The 14,716-nt window shown below is 37.6% G+C and overlaps 3 protein-coding genes across 3 annotated transcripts; 1 reads left to right on the top strand and 2 right to left on the bottom strand.

The window, feature by feature from the left end:
• The first annotated feature begins 1,595 nt into the window (after positions 1–1,595).
• LOC105437249 (P2X purinoceptor 7-like) lies at positions 1,596–4,546 on the top strand. The gene is made up of 3 exons (XM_011663623.2): positions 1,596–2,603; positions 3,366–3,599; positions 4,080–4,546. Exons 1-3 carry the CDS (start codon positions 2,395–2,397, stop codon positions 4,243–4,245), a joined length of 609 nt encoding a protein of 202 aa, XP_011661925.2. The 5' UTR covers positions 1,596–2,394; the 3' UTR covers positions 4,246–4,546.
• A 1,927-nt stretch (positions 4,547–6,473) lies between these two features.
• LOC115923102 lies at positions 6,474–8,808 on the bottom strand. The gene is made up of 4 exons (XM_030983308.1): positions 8,697–8,808; positions 8,104–8,275; positions 7,590–7,738; positions 6,474–7,124 (listed from the first exon to the last, which is right to left on the bottom strand). Exons 1-4 carry the CDS (start codon positions 8,791–8,793, stop codon positions 6,946–6,948), a joined length of 597 nt encoding a protein of 198 aa, XP_030839168.1. The 5' UTR covers positions 8,794–8,808; the 3' UTR covers positions 6,474–6,945.
• A 980-nt stretch (positions 8,809–9,788) lies between these two features.
• LOC115923270 lies at positions 9,789–14,447 on the bottom strand. Its single transcript, XM_030983686.1, has 6 exons — positions 14,171–14,447; positions 12,503–13,225; positions 11,942–12,064; positions 11,328–11,442; positions 10,559–10,781; positions 9,789–10,284 (listed from the first exon to the last, which is right to left on the bottom strand). Exons 2-6 carry the CDS (start codon positions 13,208–13,210, stop codon positions 9,789–9,791), a joined length of 1,665 nt encoding a protein of 554 aa, XP_030839546.1. The 5' UTR covers positions 13,211–13,225; positions 14,171–14,447.
• Positions 14,448–14,716: the final 269 nt, after the last annotated feature.

Genomic DNA, 14,716 nt, shown 5'->3' on the forward strand with positions numbered 1-14,716 from the left:
CGTATATAAGAATTACCCTAGCCATTTGAAAGGCTGACAGGCGTATAGGCCCTTGTGAAATGTATCATTTATAGTTTTATACTACTCTTTCGATAGCCATTCATATAGGTTTATTTCACATAAAACAACATTTATTTTATTCACAGTCAGCTGACGGAAATTTGATAGCAGCGAAAATGTCATGGTCCGTGTTGGCAAAAATATATAACACACAAACATTTGAAAAAAGATATTATAGCCTAATGTATAGAAGCACTAAGAAAAAGGATGTAAAAGTGAAGAGGGAGACTAAAAGAAAAATCGGGGAAAGGAGGGGTGTAATCGAAGAAAATTGAGGGAATAAATTAAACTAAATTAATTAAAACAAAAACTAATACATCAATCCTCTGCCTGCATCCTGTATCGTATCAGAAACAAGCACTCTTTTCGCTACAAAGCCACGACGCTGGATTGAAAGGCGACACAAGCTTCAGCGACATAGAACATAAATACAAACTTTTTGCAAATCTACCAAACCTGGCAACTTTTTTAAAAGCCGGACTTAGTTGTCATCGGGATCACTTTTGGAGAACCGAACTTCAAGCATTTTTTGCAACATTAATCAATCATATATAATTTTGTCACAAAATTTAACTGCATGATTATCACATTACCACATCGTTACCAGAAATTGTCGGTTGCTCGATCGAACGAACGGCCAAACATCATTGCAACATTCTTCGGGGGGGGGGGGGGTTCAATCTCAGCCTCCCACCTTATTCGCCTACCATTACCCCCCGGAAAACTACCCCCAAAGATAATTACCCCTAAGGACAATTACCGTGCCTCGACGAGCTACCCCCGGAAAAGAGTCCCCCCCCCCCCCCCCACCCCCTGAAACTTAACCCCTATATAGGACAATGCCCCCCTGGGACAACCAAGGACAACCGCCCCGAGGACTACCCCCTGTTCATACTGAACAGGGGGAAGTCAACCTCGATAATTAGTTGGGTAATTTTTAGGGGGAGATCATTAATTTCAGGGGGTGGTAATTGTCCTCTGGGGGTTTAATTGTCCACGGGGGGGGGGGTAATAATTGTCCTAGAGGGTAATTTTTCGGGGGGGAGTAACTTCCTCGGGGTGGTTGTCCTCGGGGGGGGGGGGGGTAATCGTCCTTGGGGTAATTATTGTACCGCTAATTGGCCGGGGGTGACATGCCCAAGGGGTAATTGACCTAGAACCTTCAAAGGGCAATAAATAAACAGCTACTCAATTTACACTGAATTTTATTTTCTGGTTGTAAACTCAACAAAAAATGAATGGCCACCTCTAAATGATTATTTTGTAGACCATGCAAGTGAGCCTGCAAAATGTTAAGTTTAGTAGCACGGTTATGATTGCTCATCAAAAAGTGAAACAACATTCCGTCTGGCAGATTTTGACAACTGCATGGCTGTAATCCCAGTAAAGAGTTTTATGCCTGGTGACCATGTTATCTCATTTATGATCTTTCTTTTATTTGCAAAATGTAGGTCAACATATACGGGGGGGGGGGTGAATTCCCAATTTACAAACTGTTTATAGGTCGAATGTAGTTTTATAGTATTTGTGTATTCTTCACCTTCTTCATACTCTCGAGTTGCGATTTTATGGAGTAAACCGAGTGTTTTATCATGGAAAAAAGACAATGAAGTGTGCACTTTCAAAAAACCAACCGCAGACCTAAAAACACACAAATAGACTAAAAAACCACGGGCAGATAACCTTTTCTCTGTTAGAGCATAAACAACGCACGGTACATACACTGAACTAGCGCGTGTGTTTGAGTGGGCGGAAATAGGGCAGGGGCATCACAGGGCGACATGGCCGAGTTCAAGCCTCGATAACTTTTTTATAAATAATAATTTTCGCAAGAAATTTGCTCAGGTAAAACATCAGGAATTTAAACTTCCATATCTCTTTAAACAAAAGTAAAATTTCCACCATATTTTTTTTCTGATCGTTTTGAATAGGAACTTGATGTTTTTTAAAAAGGTTGATTCACACCTAAATAAGCGCATAGCTGACTGCTGCACAGTGACGTCATTCGCGTATCTCCGTTAAATGGGCGATCGACAGTGTACCATATTTCGTGCACATGTTCCTTACAACGTGTATGCTGCTATAGGCAAGTTAGTCGCACGCCTTCATTGCGCACCGTAGAAACTCGGGCGATGGAAGACGGCCGTTGTGTCTAATAAGCCACTGGTAACAGGGGGGCGGTAACTGGGCAGGGTACGGTACCGTGAATCCTTTCTGCTTTTTATCGATTGAAGTTTGAGAAGTTTTGAGAAGTCTTTCTAAAGAGAATGGCTACCCCAGTCGTCAGGGCAGATGCACAAGATGATTTAGTTATGGAATTTGAGTGTGAGGAGGATGGCAGTTGCGGGGAAAGCGGTGAAAATGACAGTGTCAGTGGTAGTAGTGACAGTCCGGACAGTGGCAGCAGCAGTGATACCGACAGCGATGCAAGTGATGCAGACGCCGGAGAACACGGGCGTATCGTCGAGTGAACCTGGGCAAAATGTTGGCGATGCTGGAAGGGCCAACAACGCAAATCGGCTTCATGAAAATGTCGAGGATTGGTAATTAAGACTTATAAGCTTATTGAATTTGTTGTGCATTCTAAATATTTATTCCCCCCAAAAATTGAAATCAAATACCGTAGATCTCTAGACTCGGTCATAAATGGCATGTCTAATTCTAAAGTTAACTTGTTAGAATGATTCTCTAGATCTATGTCTGCGCACCTAAAATTCGACCTCGATTTCATTACACAGTAAGATATTATTTTTAGAATCATCATTGTTATTCCGTTCTTCATATTCTAATGATTACTGAAACAAAAAAACTCGACAAATTATTCACAAGAACAATTTTTTTTAACGAATTTCAGACGGGCTCGTCATTTTGTGTAGCAAAACTGAAAAGTGCCCATGTCTGCGCACTCACTATTTTGCACGCAATTCAATCAAGCACAGTGAAGTTTCATACCAGGGACAACCCCCTGTTCAGACTTTTCTTTTTTGACAATGATTGAAATTTTCAGGGTGGCAAATGAAACTTGCTAAAACTCATTTTTAATCTTCCCAATTATTTTCACAAATTTTGGTATCTAAATGAATTGTTGAGGTTAAGATTGAAAATTGGTGTCAGTTTGATGTTTTGTTCTATAAATATCGCGCATTTACGTGGGTGCGCAGACATAGGCACTGCCTTGGGCACTCTTACCATACTACGACTACGAGAACGATGTCATTTTTATATTTATCAGGAAGCTGTAATAAAATATTTATAAAATTATAGTAGGTGTATTGATTTTTGTTTGAATCTTTCTGTATTTCAAGGTGTACATGTGGAAGATGTCGTGTGCCTCCATCTTTCAATGAAGGTGATTGTGTCTGTTGTCAGGAAATTGCAGAGGTCAAGGCAGAGGCTGATCGACAGGGTTCAAGTTGTCTGGTGGATTCTGAGGAGTTTGAGCCGGCCATCCTAAATGCGACAACATTATACATCGGATGGATGGAGTACACAGATAGGTGGCGCCGAGCAGCCAAAGCATTTGGGGACAGGAACAATGAGTAAGTTATGTTTCTCCTTTTCATCATTTTGGCAAGGGCAAAAAAATAAATGGATTGATTTTGAAAGTTTGTTGGGTGAAACTTTTCAAAACGAATTGAGTCACCGCCAGATGAATTACTAGTTTTGACCAAAATTCTTGCCTGGTGACCACTGGTGTACTAGCTGCCTTATCTGCAGGTGCTTCGGGGCACTTTTTCAGGAAATGTATACAAATAGGCAAGAATGACCACCGATTTGTGAGTTTTAGCATGTTACCCCCCCCCCCCCCAATAATCTGTAGTTATGAAACACAAACTTTATATGCGATTTTGAATGTTGCCCCCCACCGCCCGACAAACAATGACTAACCCTTGGTCATTTTAGTTTTTTTTAATCATTTTTATTTTCCTGAATTAATTAATAAAGAATTAATATTTTGACATCAAATCATCTATCCTAAGAAAAATAATGAAATTTTTTTATTGCTTTTTATTTTACAGAAAATACAGGTATGTGGCCTACAGGAAAGTCGTGAGATGGTGTTGGGGCTGGCTCGGGAAGGACATCAGGGTGCAACTGCCAGCATGTGTCCATGCCTCAATAATGGAAGCGTATCCTGATGGACGTGGTCAGTACAAAGGGACCATCCTGCGTCGGTTGAGATGAGGATGTAAAATCAACTATTGTCTTGCGAACTTTGAATGACTGTCATCTTCTATGTGATTGTCAGCCATCTTCTGTACGTTATTTGTGATCATCGGCTTTCATCTTCATATTCATCACAAATACTATTGTTTGAACTTCTCATGATGGTATGGTTGCTATGAACTTTGATCTCGACATTTGATTCTAATTTCCAAGAGCTGATATTCGAACTTTTGCAAAACTGTGATCAAGCAACGATTTCTTATGAGGAAGAATGTTGAAATCTATATAAACAAGCAACAACAAAAAAAAACAAAAAAAACACAACATGCCTTGTTCCTTCTTTTTTGTTATACACCCTGCAATGTAATTTGTTTTAATAATTTGAGCATTTCATATACAGTCAACCTGCCGAGTCAGAAAAGGGGAGAGAAAGAGAAAATGAAATTGAAAGAGAAAACGAAATTGAGAGAAAGAGAAATAACAGCATGGACACAACAAAGATAGACAGAGAAATAATGAGAGTAAGAGAAGGGAATTGCGGTTGACGAAATTTCAAATGTGTGATAAATGGTAAGCATCGTAATAAATCCAGGAAATCCTTTATTTTGCATCAAATCTATCCTCCCAAAAAGGATAAACCTTAACCCTATCTCCCACTCTGTCCCTCTTCCTCTCTCTTTCTCCTCTTCCACCCTCCACATTCCCATCTCTCTATCCCACTTCCTCTCTCTGTTTCCTCTTCCATATTTCCATCTCTCACTCTGTCCCTCCTCTCTTTCTCCTCCTCCACATTCCTATCTCTCACTCTGTCCCTCCTTCTCCTCTTCCACCCTCCACATTCCCATCTCTCACTCTGTCCCTCCTTCTCCTCTTCCTCCACATTCCCATCTCTCACTCTCTCCCTCTGCCTCTCTTTTCCTCCTCCACCCTCCACATTCCCATCTCTCACAATCTCTCTTTCTCCTCTTCCATCCATCACATTCCCATCTCTCACTCTTTCACAATCTCTCTTTCTCCTCTTCCATCCATCACATTCACATCTCTCACTCTATCCCTATTGGTATCTATCTTTACCCCTCTTCTTCCTTCACATTCTCTATCTCACTCTCATTTTCACAGCAATTTCCATCTTTCCAAAAATTAGTTCATGCTCTGATTTCCTCCCGTCTTGATTTTGCCAATGCCCTCCTAATCAATCTACCCCAGAATCTAGTGTCCAAGCTTCAGAAGCTTCAAAACGCTGCAGCTCGTATTGTTTCTCTGACCACCAAGCGTACCCACATTTCCCCAGTTTTGCAGTCGCTACACTGGCTCCCAGTAAAAGATCGCATTGTTTTCAAAATTTTGTTGCTCACCTTTCATTGCGTTCACGGCTCTGCTCCTCAATACCTTATCTCTCTAATCCAAAACTACACTCCTGCAAGACCTCTACGCTCATCCACTTCCAATTTTCTTGTAACCCCCAAAATTACCAAAACGTGGGGGGAAAGATCTTTTGCATACTCTAGTCCTAAATTATGGAATGGCCTTCCTGAAGACATCAAAAAATGTTTATCCTCTGATTCTTTCAAAACTCATCTCAAAACATTTCTTTTCAAGTCTTGATCTTTTTTCCTGTTTACACGCGCCTTGAGCACTCCACAGAGTGGATTTGGCGCGATATAAGTTACATTATTATTATTATTATTATTATCTGTAAATTATGAAGCTTCCTACAAGACACCTATAATAGAAATAAACAAACAAGATTTGTGTTCCTTTAGATGAATTTTTGTTTACCTTTGCTCAAAATATTCTCAGAACATCCCATTGACGGTTTTTCCCCCAATCATTTTCTTCTCTGTTTGTGCAATATATTTCAAAATGATGCACCATTGGAACAAAAACTTTGATGCAACATGTACATTACATTCATCCTTATTTTATGTAAAGTTTACAGAATAGATGACTATTTTTATTATATCTGCAAGGATGATTATTTTTCAATCTTTTATAACCAGGTTTTAGGACAAACAGGAAACCGCTGTTAGGAAAAAAAGTATGGATGCGATGAAGTATCATCACAATGTTTCCTCTTCTGTGATAATATGGCATGATCTTTAAAACTACTAACTTTGAAAATGAATAACACAATTCACCTCGGCAGAAAAGGGAAAAAATCAAAAACAAAAAATAAAGTCATATCTGGTGCAATACATCAAATGGTTCTTGAATAAGAACAGTTTAGATGAAGAAAAAAAATGCATTTTTTTATTTTTTGCAAATAAGAAGCAAAAAGCATTGGCCAAGATGAAGGACTGTGAGAAAAATCAGATTATATTTGGTGCCAAATTCATGATCAACAGTGATTTACTTAGTGTTTATGGAAATCTAGTGCATATGCTTCAGAAATTGTTTTTAATTGAACTAAAAATGTAAGTTTTACAAATTTAATAAGTATTTTACCTATTAAAACCAATGACTATTGATGTGTACCATGGACTTTGGCTTGTGTAAGTATGTACAAGCTTACAGACAAGTTTATAGTGCTTTACACTCACATAGAATCGGAATCCACTACTCACTTGCATAGAGTACTTCCATGTTACTCTCCATAATTATACTGGCATAAACATAATTTAGGGTCTATGAAAAACATGTATTGTACTGAAATAAAACAATCAGTGGTTAATGTTCAGGTAGCTGACACATTCATCATAGTTTCTATCACCAAAAGAACTAGTTTCTATCGCCAAAGCGATGATGTTGTTCAAAAGCTTGCACGGCTTCTCCATTGTCGGGGTGATGATGAGAGGCACTCCGTGCTGGTTGAGGCTGTAGCTCCTCCATGTTGTCTCTGAGCTGCTCCCTGTTTTCCACCAGTTCTACGACAACTCTCATCAGGGCTTTCACATAACCTACAAGATAAAATCCAAAACTATACCTTGAAAATTCATCTATACGGTGTTAAAAAAATACACTTTGATAAGAGGAAAAAAGGAAAAGAGAAAAATAAGAACATAAGAGAAAACTCTTTTTCTCACAAATATTGAATTACCTAATTTTACACACTATTTGTAGGTGGATGACCAATCAAATACCAATGGCATGCACATGTTCTTTGCTGAATAGGTAGTTCACTGACTTGGGGACTGACATATATGCCTGTTTCTGCTTGCTATTCAATATTACACATTTGCAGAAAGTAACCCAATACATGTTTATAATTATCAATTTAATCAACAGATTAAATTAAGGGCATATAGGCCACAAGAATCTACTAATTTGAATTCTATTGATCATGAAGTAATAAAAGATTTCTATATATAATTGAGCTCTTTTGTTGAATATTGATATCATTCACTAGACATGTGGCTACTTACCACATGTGCCAGCTGTCAGCACTCTCTCCACTGTGTGGCCTCCTTCCTTCGAGCGTGGATACTTCAACCTGTACACTGGGTTCCCTTCGGCATCAACAGCCTGGGCTCTATCACAATTTTCGTTCCAATGTAGGACAGCCAAATATAATCTGAAAAGAGTGAAGTTAAAAATAAAGGTCACATGAATAACATACTTGTGACAGTTGATTTTATCTTTTTGGTAATGTAATGTCTATCATCATAAACTCGTTACCTACTCTCCAATAAGTGAAGGCAAGAGTTAGTGTAAAAAGCATGTGTTACAAATAATAAATAAAAAAAATAAAAAAAACCAACAAAATATGAAATAGAAAGAACCTGGCTATAACAAAAAGAAAATAATAACTTTAAAACATAAAACCAATAAAATCAAATTCAAAAGAAGAAGAAGAAGAAACAACACTGCCCTCTGTGACGTTCTTGTTAAATTTATATTAGGGGAGCATAATGTTGATGAATTAATTGCCTAATTTACCTGCACTTCATCCCTTGATATGAGTATACAAGCAACTTGGGGCAAAAGTGAAGGAGGATGTTGTGGAATGATTCAACCTTGCTGGTTTGGGCATGTGGGGACATCATCCCAATGCCGTTCACCAGTCTGGTCCTCAGCCATTCCTCTCGAAGCTTGTCGTACACCTTTGTACCTGTAATAAGATTGGGAATATAATATATGCGGTAAAGGTGAAGGAGAGTTCATTTAAATAGTTAGCAATCATGATCTCGGCATTTCCAAGCATCTCATCCCTTCGCCAAAACTATTTTTTCATTCCACAATGAATATTAATCATTTAGAAAATTGCAAAAAAAAAAATATGAATGTCATGATCAAAATTGAACTAAATTAAACTTGAATGTACATTATTAAAATAAATGTAAATATTTTGCTCGCATTTTGACAAACATCTTCAAAGTAAATGAGGGTGAAAAATGTACACCGTATGCATATAAATAAGGATTTTACCCACATCCAAACAAAAAGAACAACTTGAGGCACCAGTGAAGGGTTAACTGTTTTATTTCCACTGAAGTAAATTGTTATTTAAAGATCATACATAAGTAGCTTACCTGACTGCAACCATTCTCGCTCTGGATAGTCATCACCATGTTCACAAGCAGTGTACTCTGGGTTTTCATCTGTGTGAAGATTTCTGATGTGGTTCATAGCCCTCTATACTTGGCTTTCATGACATCCTTATCTCCATCCGGAGTAGAAGAGGCAGTCCAGTATACATGGTTTACCAAGGCCCTCAACCAATCTTGAACCAATCCACAGTCCTTCATCTTGGCCAATGCTTTTAGCTTCTTCTTTAACCCTATTATATACAGGCAGAAACAAAAAAAAAGGAGCAAGAATTAGCTAAAAGAGATCAATTGACAATTCAATATGTGACATATCAAGGAGCTACTTGGAGTGTTCTAAATTTAGAAAATATATCATAATTCAATAATTACTATACACAAAAGTGGAAATATAGGCAAATTTAAACCTGCAAAAGTAGTCATAACTACAATATCAATTTCAGCCAACATGTATATAAGATACATTTGCTGGAATTAATTCAGTATATATATAATAATTACCTTTCGCAATGTGCCAGACATCATATCGGTGATCAATTTGTTGGTACGTCTCACGGAGAAACTTCGCTATCTGCATGTGACGATCTGTCACTATGCCTTGTCCAATCACACCAGCATCGTCAAGTATCCGCAGGCCCCTCCGGAGTCCCTCTAGCTCCATTGCATTTGAGTTCTTAACCTCTGTACACTATAAAGGAAAAGAATAAAATAATGGTAAATAACCTTAGAAAAGTACAAGGTTCTCTGTAATACAGTATAATAAAGGAAGTATACATTCATGGTTGCAACAGATCTGTTAAAAAACACACTGGAGTTAGTGACAGGCGGATTCCATATAATTACGTCTGCAAAATTTAACTTATAATGAAGAAAAAGGAAACCTAAATGAGTAATGATCACAATATGCATGGCAAAAACTTTTCTATTATGTACGTAGTTACTACACGATATGTCCAATTTCAGGCATATGATGACCTCTGTGGTTTTAACCTTTACACTACATACATTAAAACATTTCTGCTAAATCACTCACTTGCACAAGCTGGACATCAATGACCTTGTTGCTCTTCAGGTCCATCATCGTGTACGAGCCGTACTTGGCAGAATACCCAGGTGAGTCACTCCTCCCTCCCCTCCAAGGATGAGGCCCGCTTCACTCGCTCTGATCTCGTCAAATGTCTCTGCCTGGGTCCTCCTGTATTCTTTCACTATTGCTGGCTGAAGATATCTAGACTGGTGTTCGTTGAATGTTGTTGTCGAAATTGATATTAAGTTCATGTGTTTGTGAGTTTTGAGAACCTTTGTTGGGCTCGCACCAGCAAATAAAATTGCAGATGACAAAAGTATGTTGCCAGCATACAAATTTCCCACTGATGGCTGGAATGACCATTCAAATTTCCCGTCACATTCGTCACATGTGGAGATCACTTTGACTCTACTGCCAAATGTCGGTGGGTGATGAACTACTGAAGAGCAGGGGAGGTGGCAATGCCTGCATTTTTTGAAGAGCTCCAAAAGCTGATCCTCAAAAACAATATACTTGGGCTGATCAATTATATCGGATGGTATTTTCCTGTATGAAACAAACAAGACATCCACATACATTGTAAGTTTCACTACTAGTTTCATAATAGAAATGGGTAAAAGCTACATCCCTAAATGTATATAACGAACAGCCCTTGCTACTTTGAAAGTGTGCAAATTAACTTCCAAAAATATGAGGCTTAATGGTTAATCTTCATTTATTTCCATCAATCAAAGATGTTAACATAAAAAATTAAAGAGTAATTTCCAGATATATGTACTTGATAAATATCATCTTATAAAAATAATGGATCAATACTTACATGTTCTCAACTTCTTCATTAGCTTCATCCTCCAATTCATTTTCGGGTTCATAATCTGGATCTTTCCGCTTGTCATCGGGTTCTTCAGGTTCTTCATGTTCATCTTCTGGCTCATCAAAAGTCTCCTGTTCTGCACCAGTGTCCTCAGTTTGGGTTGCTGATGTCCTCATCGAAACTTGTCTCTCTGCCTTCTCCAAGCTAGAAGAAAGTGTAATCTGTACTCCTTTTTCAAGAAAAACAACATATTGATACAAGATTTGAAAATTAGGGTTCTTGCCATATTTTGTTAGGGGATCTAAACCACAGATCTATATAGATTTTGCCTTTTCTATTTTGGGGGACCCAAAGGAACTTAGGACCTATTAGGGCACACTTGATGTAGGAACCTTCTCTCCTGTGATTCCTTATTCTTTATCAACTTTTGCTTTATAATGCAAAACTTATAATTTTCAGGTTTCATTTTTCACAAAATATGTTTGAAATTTTGACAAAAATAACCTCATGATTTATAGATCTTGTGCACAAATTTAACATTTTGGCAATAGACTTGTGGTCTTCCGTCGTGACACGAGTGCAGAAATACCCAATCATAGTAAATTTTAAATTAACATTTATTCATTTATCAATTTCGATAATGTGACATAATTCATGAAAGAGAATACAAGGTACATTAGTTACATTTTTCTCCTTTTTTGTTCCGCAATCTATAAATACATTATGTTATAACACAAATATTGTAAATACACATATCATACTGTACTTCACTCACCTTTCTCTTTTTGTAAAGGCTTGACAGGCTTAACAGGTTTGACAGGCTTCACAGGTTTAACTTGTATTCCACAGGTTCGAGTTTTAGGTCTTTTTTTAAACTGCTTATCAATCATCTGAGGAATGAATTTGCATTTGTGATAAAAATCACAAAGAATGAAAGCAAATTAAAAATAAAATAAGCTTAAAAAAAAGTTTTAAATACATATCATGTGGGTCAGCTGAGAACTATGTGAATAGTCACAAATGTTGACAGCAGTTGGTTACTGCGTGTATGTCAGACAAGCAACTTGTCTAACGATGAATTGAGAATTAGAAGTCTGATACATCATAAACACTTTCAATAGACCTCATTTATACTTGACAAAACCTCATATGTCCCACTGACACTGCAATGCAATGAAATTCTTGTGAGCAATAGCATGGGATTCTGACAGCAAAGAAATTTCTTCCAAATAAGACTGATCAACAATATTTTGGTGCTGGTTCAACATCATTTTTTATTTAATTTGCCTCAAATACATTGTATTCTATTGATCTTTACAGGTACAGAAAATGTTGCCACAACTTGTTGTTCTTGTTTATTGCACAATATTTGCGACATGATTTACTCACCGTGGGAGATGCCTGGATAGCTTTATTGTTTTCTCGGTCCCTCCTAGCTGCTTCTTCTGCTGCTTGTTGTGCTGCTTCTTCCTCTTCCTTACGAGCGTATTCCTCAGTTATCCTTTGAACCTCCTGCAATCATGGAAGAATAATAGTAAGTCATAATATTTTTAATGCAATTTTTGTTTTCATTGGGTGGATGGCTCTGTTTGAAAGGTGCTAAAGGATGTTTTGGGAACTATAATTTGTAGTTCTTATGAAGTGCATAATGAGTATTAAATTCGGTATCAATTTTCATGTTTGAGTAATAGTACCGGATATTCAAACTGGAACATTTGGATATAAAGCCAATTATACAAAATCTGTTTGTGAAGTGAATTGATTTTTGATATTGGAAAATAAGAGAAGTGCTGAAACTGCTTATCCAATAAAGGAGAGCTATTAGAGTAAAATGAAGCCAAAAGTTGCAATGAAATCGATATTTATAATTTAAAACATATGATAAGACAAAAAAAATAATATTGCGCATGTACATGTAGGCATAATGGTATACATCTGTGTTACACATACCTTCTTCAGACTGAGCACAGACACTCGACGTCTGTTTCCACTGGTAGTTGGCATTGTTGGTGATGTACACGTGCTTGCATCGGCAAAAGTAATTGGTTGATTATGGGCATGGCCTCCTTGTTTACCCACACGTTTCTTCTGGCTGTCTAGAGAGGACACTGCTATCTTTGTAGAATGGACAGTTCTGGTTCTAGTCGAGCTCAAGCACGTTGTTACTGTTAGCGTAGACGTTATTGGTGTTGACGTTGTTGGTGATGAAATCATTGGTGATGACACTGTTGGTGAAATCATTGTTGATGACACTGTTGACGTTGATGATGTTGTCGTTGTTGGTTTGAGGAACCAATGATCTGTAAAGGGTTGAACAGCCTGCTGCCGACGGGGAATGGCATTTGGTAGAAGGCGCGGCGTAATTTTCCTGAAGCCATACTTAAACTTCAAGACTTGAGACGAATCATACTGGTCTCGCTCAAAATGACCACTGCAGACATGGACATGGACCCTTTCTCGGGCATCGAACCCTTTTAACTTCAGTTGAATGAACTTCACCCATGCTCGCCTGATGGATCCTTCCTTCGGTAGTTCATGTATGGCAAAGCCATCATGAATAGTGTTGCTGCACCCATACAAGACACACCGGTTTCCCCCAACAGGCTTCGGCTTCTTGCTGGGCTCACCTTCCTCATCTGTGTTACTCCGTTTTGACATGCTGATAACTGCAATCTATAAAAAGAAAACAATACACCAATATTACAATTGATAGAAGATTAAAATGAATATAAATATGTCAAAGATCTACATGTACATTTACATCTAGACTTATAAAGTCGGGCAAGATAAAAATTAGTACGAATCCTGTGATTCCTTATTCTTTATCAACTTTTGTTTTGTAATGCAAAATTTATCATTTTCAGGTTTCATTTTTCACAAAATATGTTTGAAATTTTGACAAAAATAACCTCATGATTTATAGATCTTGTACACAAATTTAAAATTTTTGGCAATAGACTTGTGGTCTTCCCATTTAGAATTAGCAATGAAATATTGCAATGATTTAAAAACTCATCTCTAATTGTAAGATCTTCTTTTCAAAGCTGCCTTGACAAAATAAAACTGTCAAATTTAACCATATAAGACTTTCAGAAGAGAGATGTGGCAGAGACAATAAGCAAGATCAAGATAAAATGGCAAAATAATAAATGATCTATAACATTAACATTGCTATTAAAGTTAGACAAAAGTTAGTTAAACTTAGTTTCATAGAAGAAAAAAAAGCAAAGTTAATCTGTAGTCGGATAAAAAAAAAAAAAAGCAAAGTCAACAACAAATGACCGATGATTTTGTGTTAATAATCATCCCTGGCAACAACACTAGATCTAGACCATTTTGATTTGAATAAAAACAGTGTTTTCATCACGAGAAAGTATCAAGAAGAGGCACCCATGTGATTTCTGACATCAATCGCAGACCGAGGCAGGCAGCCAGCAGCGCGGGCAAATGATTCGTTTCAATCTAATTTAGTGGAAATTTGGGGTTGATATTCCATATTACGTAGCGTGAAATTAATACAGATATAAAATGTCAACATTCTAATCGTAAAATGTCCAAATACAGCTTCGACATTGATATTTACAACAACAAAAAAAGAGAGAAGAAAACTTCACATACCGACCACCATGCGAAGAACCAGCTGCTATACCGAGTGGCCAAATAACCTACACGTTATGACGTCATCAGAAACGGGTAGAAACGGCCACCGGCTAGCGCAGCCGAAACTAAATCTCCGGGGTGCCCCTCTCAAATCCGTGAATCCGGGGTTTCGGATGATAAATACTTCTTTCAGAGGCCGTGGAATCTCGAGAAGTTTGCATTTTCATATTCAGTAAATATTCACGAGTCCGTAGGTATGTAATTTGTCTATATAATTTTCTGCTCCGGTCAAGGTCTTTAATTGGAAACCCCAGCTTCGTCAAGATAGATCACCAGCTATATTGCCATTATAACGCAAGTGTGACGAGTCAAAAATTGCCACGTGAGTGTAAGGATCAGGTAAGGATATACATGTAGGTCAATCATACGAAAAATATCAAACATGAATTATTATAGATCAGTTCTGGTTGGTTAATTATGGCAATATCTGACAACTCTTCCAACCGTACGTTTCCTATTCAAAAAGCAAAGGTATGAATATTCATGACTCTCATTGGACTATTC

The sequence above is a fragment of the Strongylocentrotus purpuratus genome, unplaced genomic scaffold (genome assembly GCF_000002235.5).
Source record: "Strongylocentrotus purpuratus isolate Spur 01 unplaced genomic scaffold, Spur_5.0 spur5_scaffold_13, whole genome shotgun sequence".
NCBI lineage: Eukaryota > Metazoa > Echinodermata > Echinoidea > Camarodonta > Strongylocentrotidae > Strongylocentrotus > Strongylocentrotus purpuratus.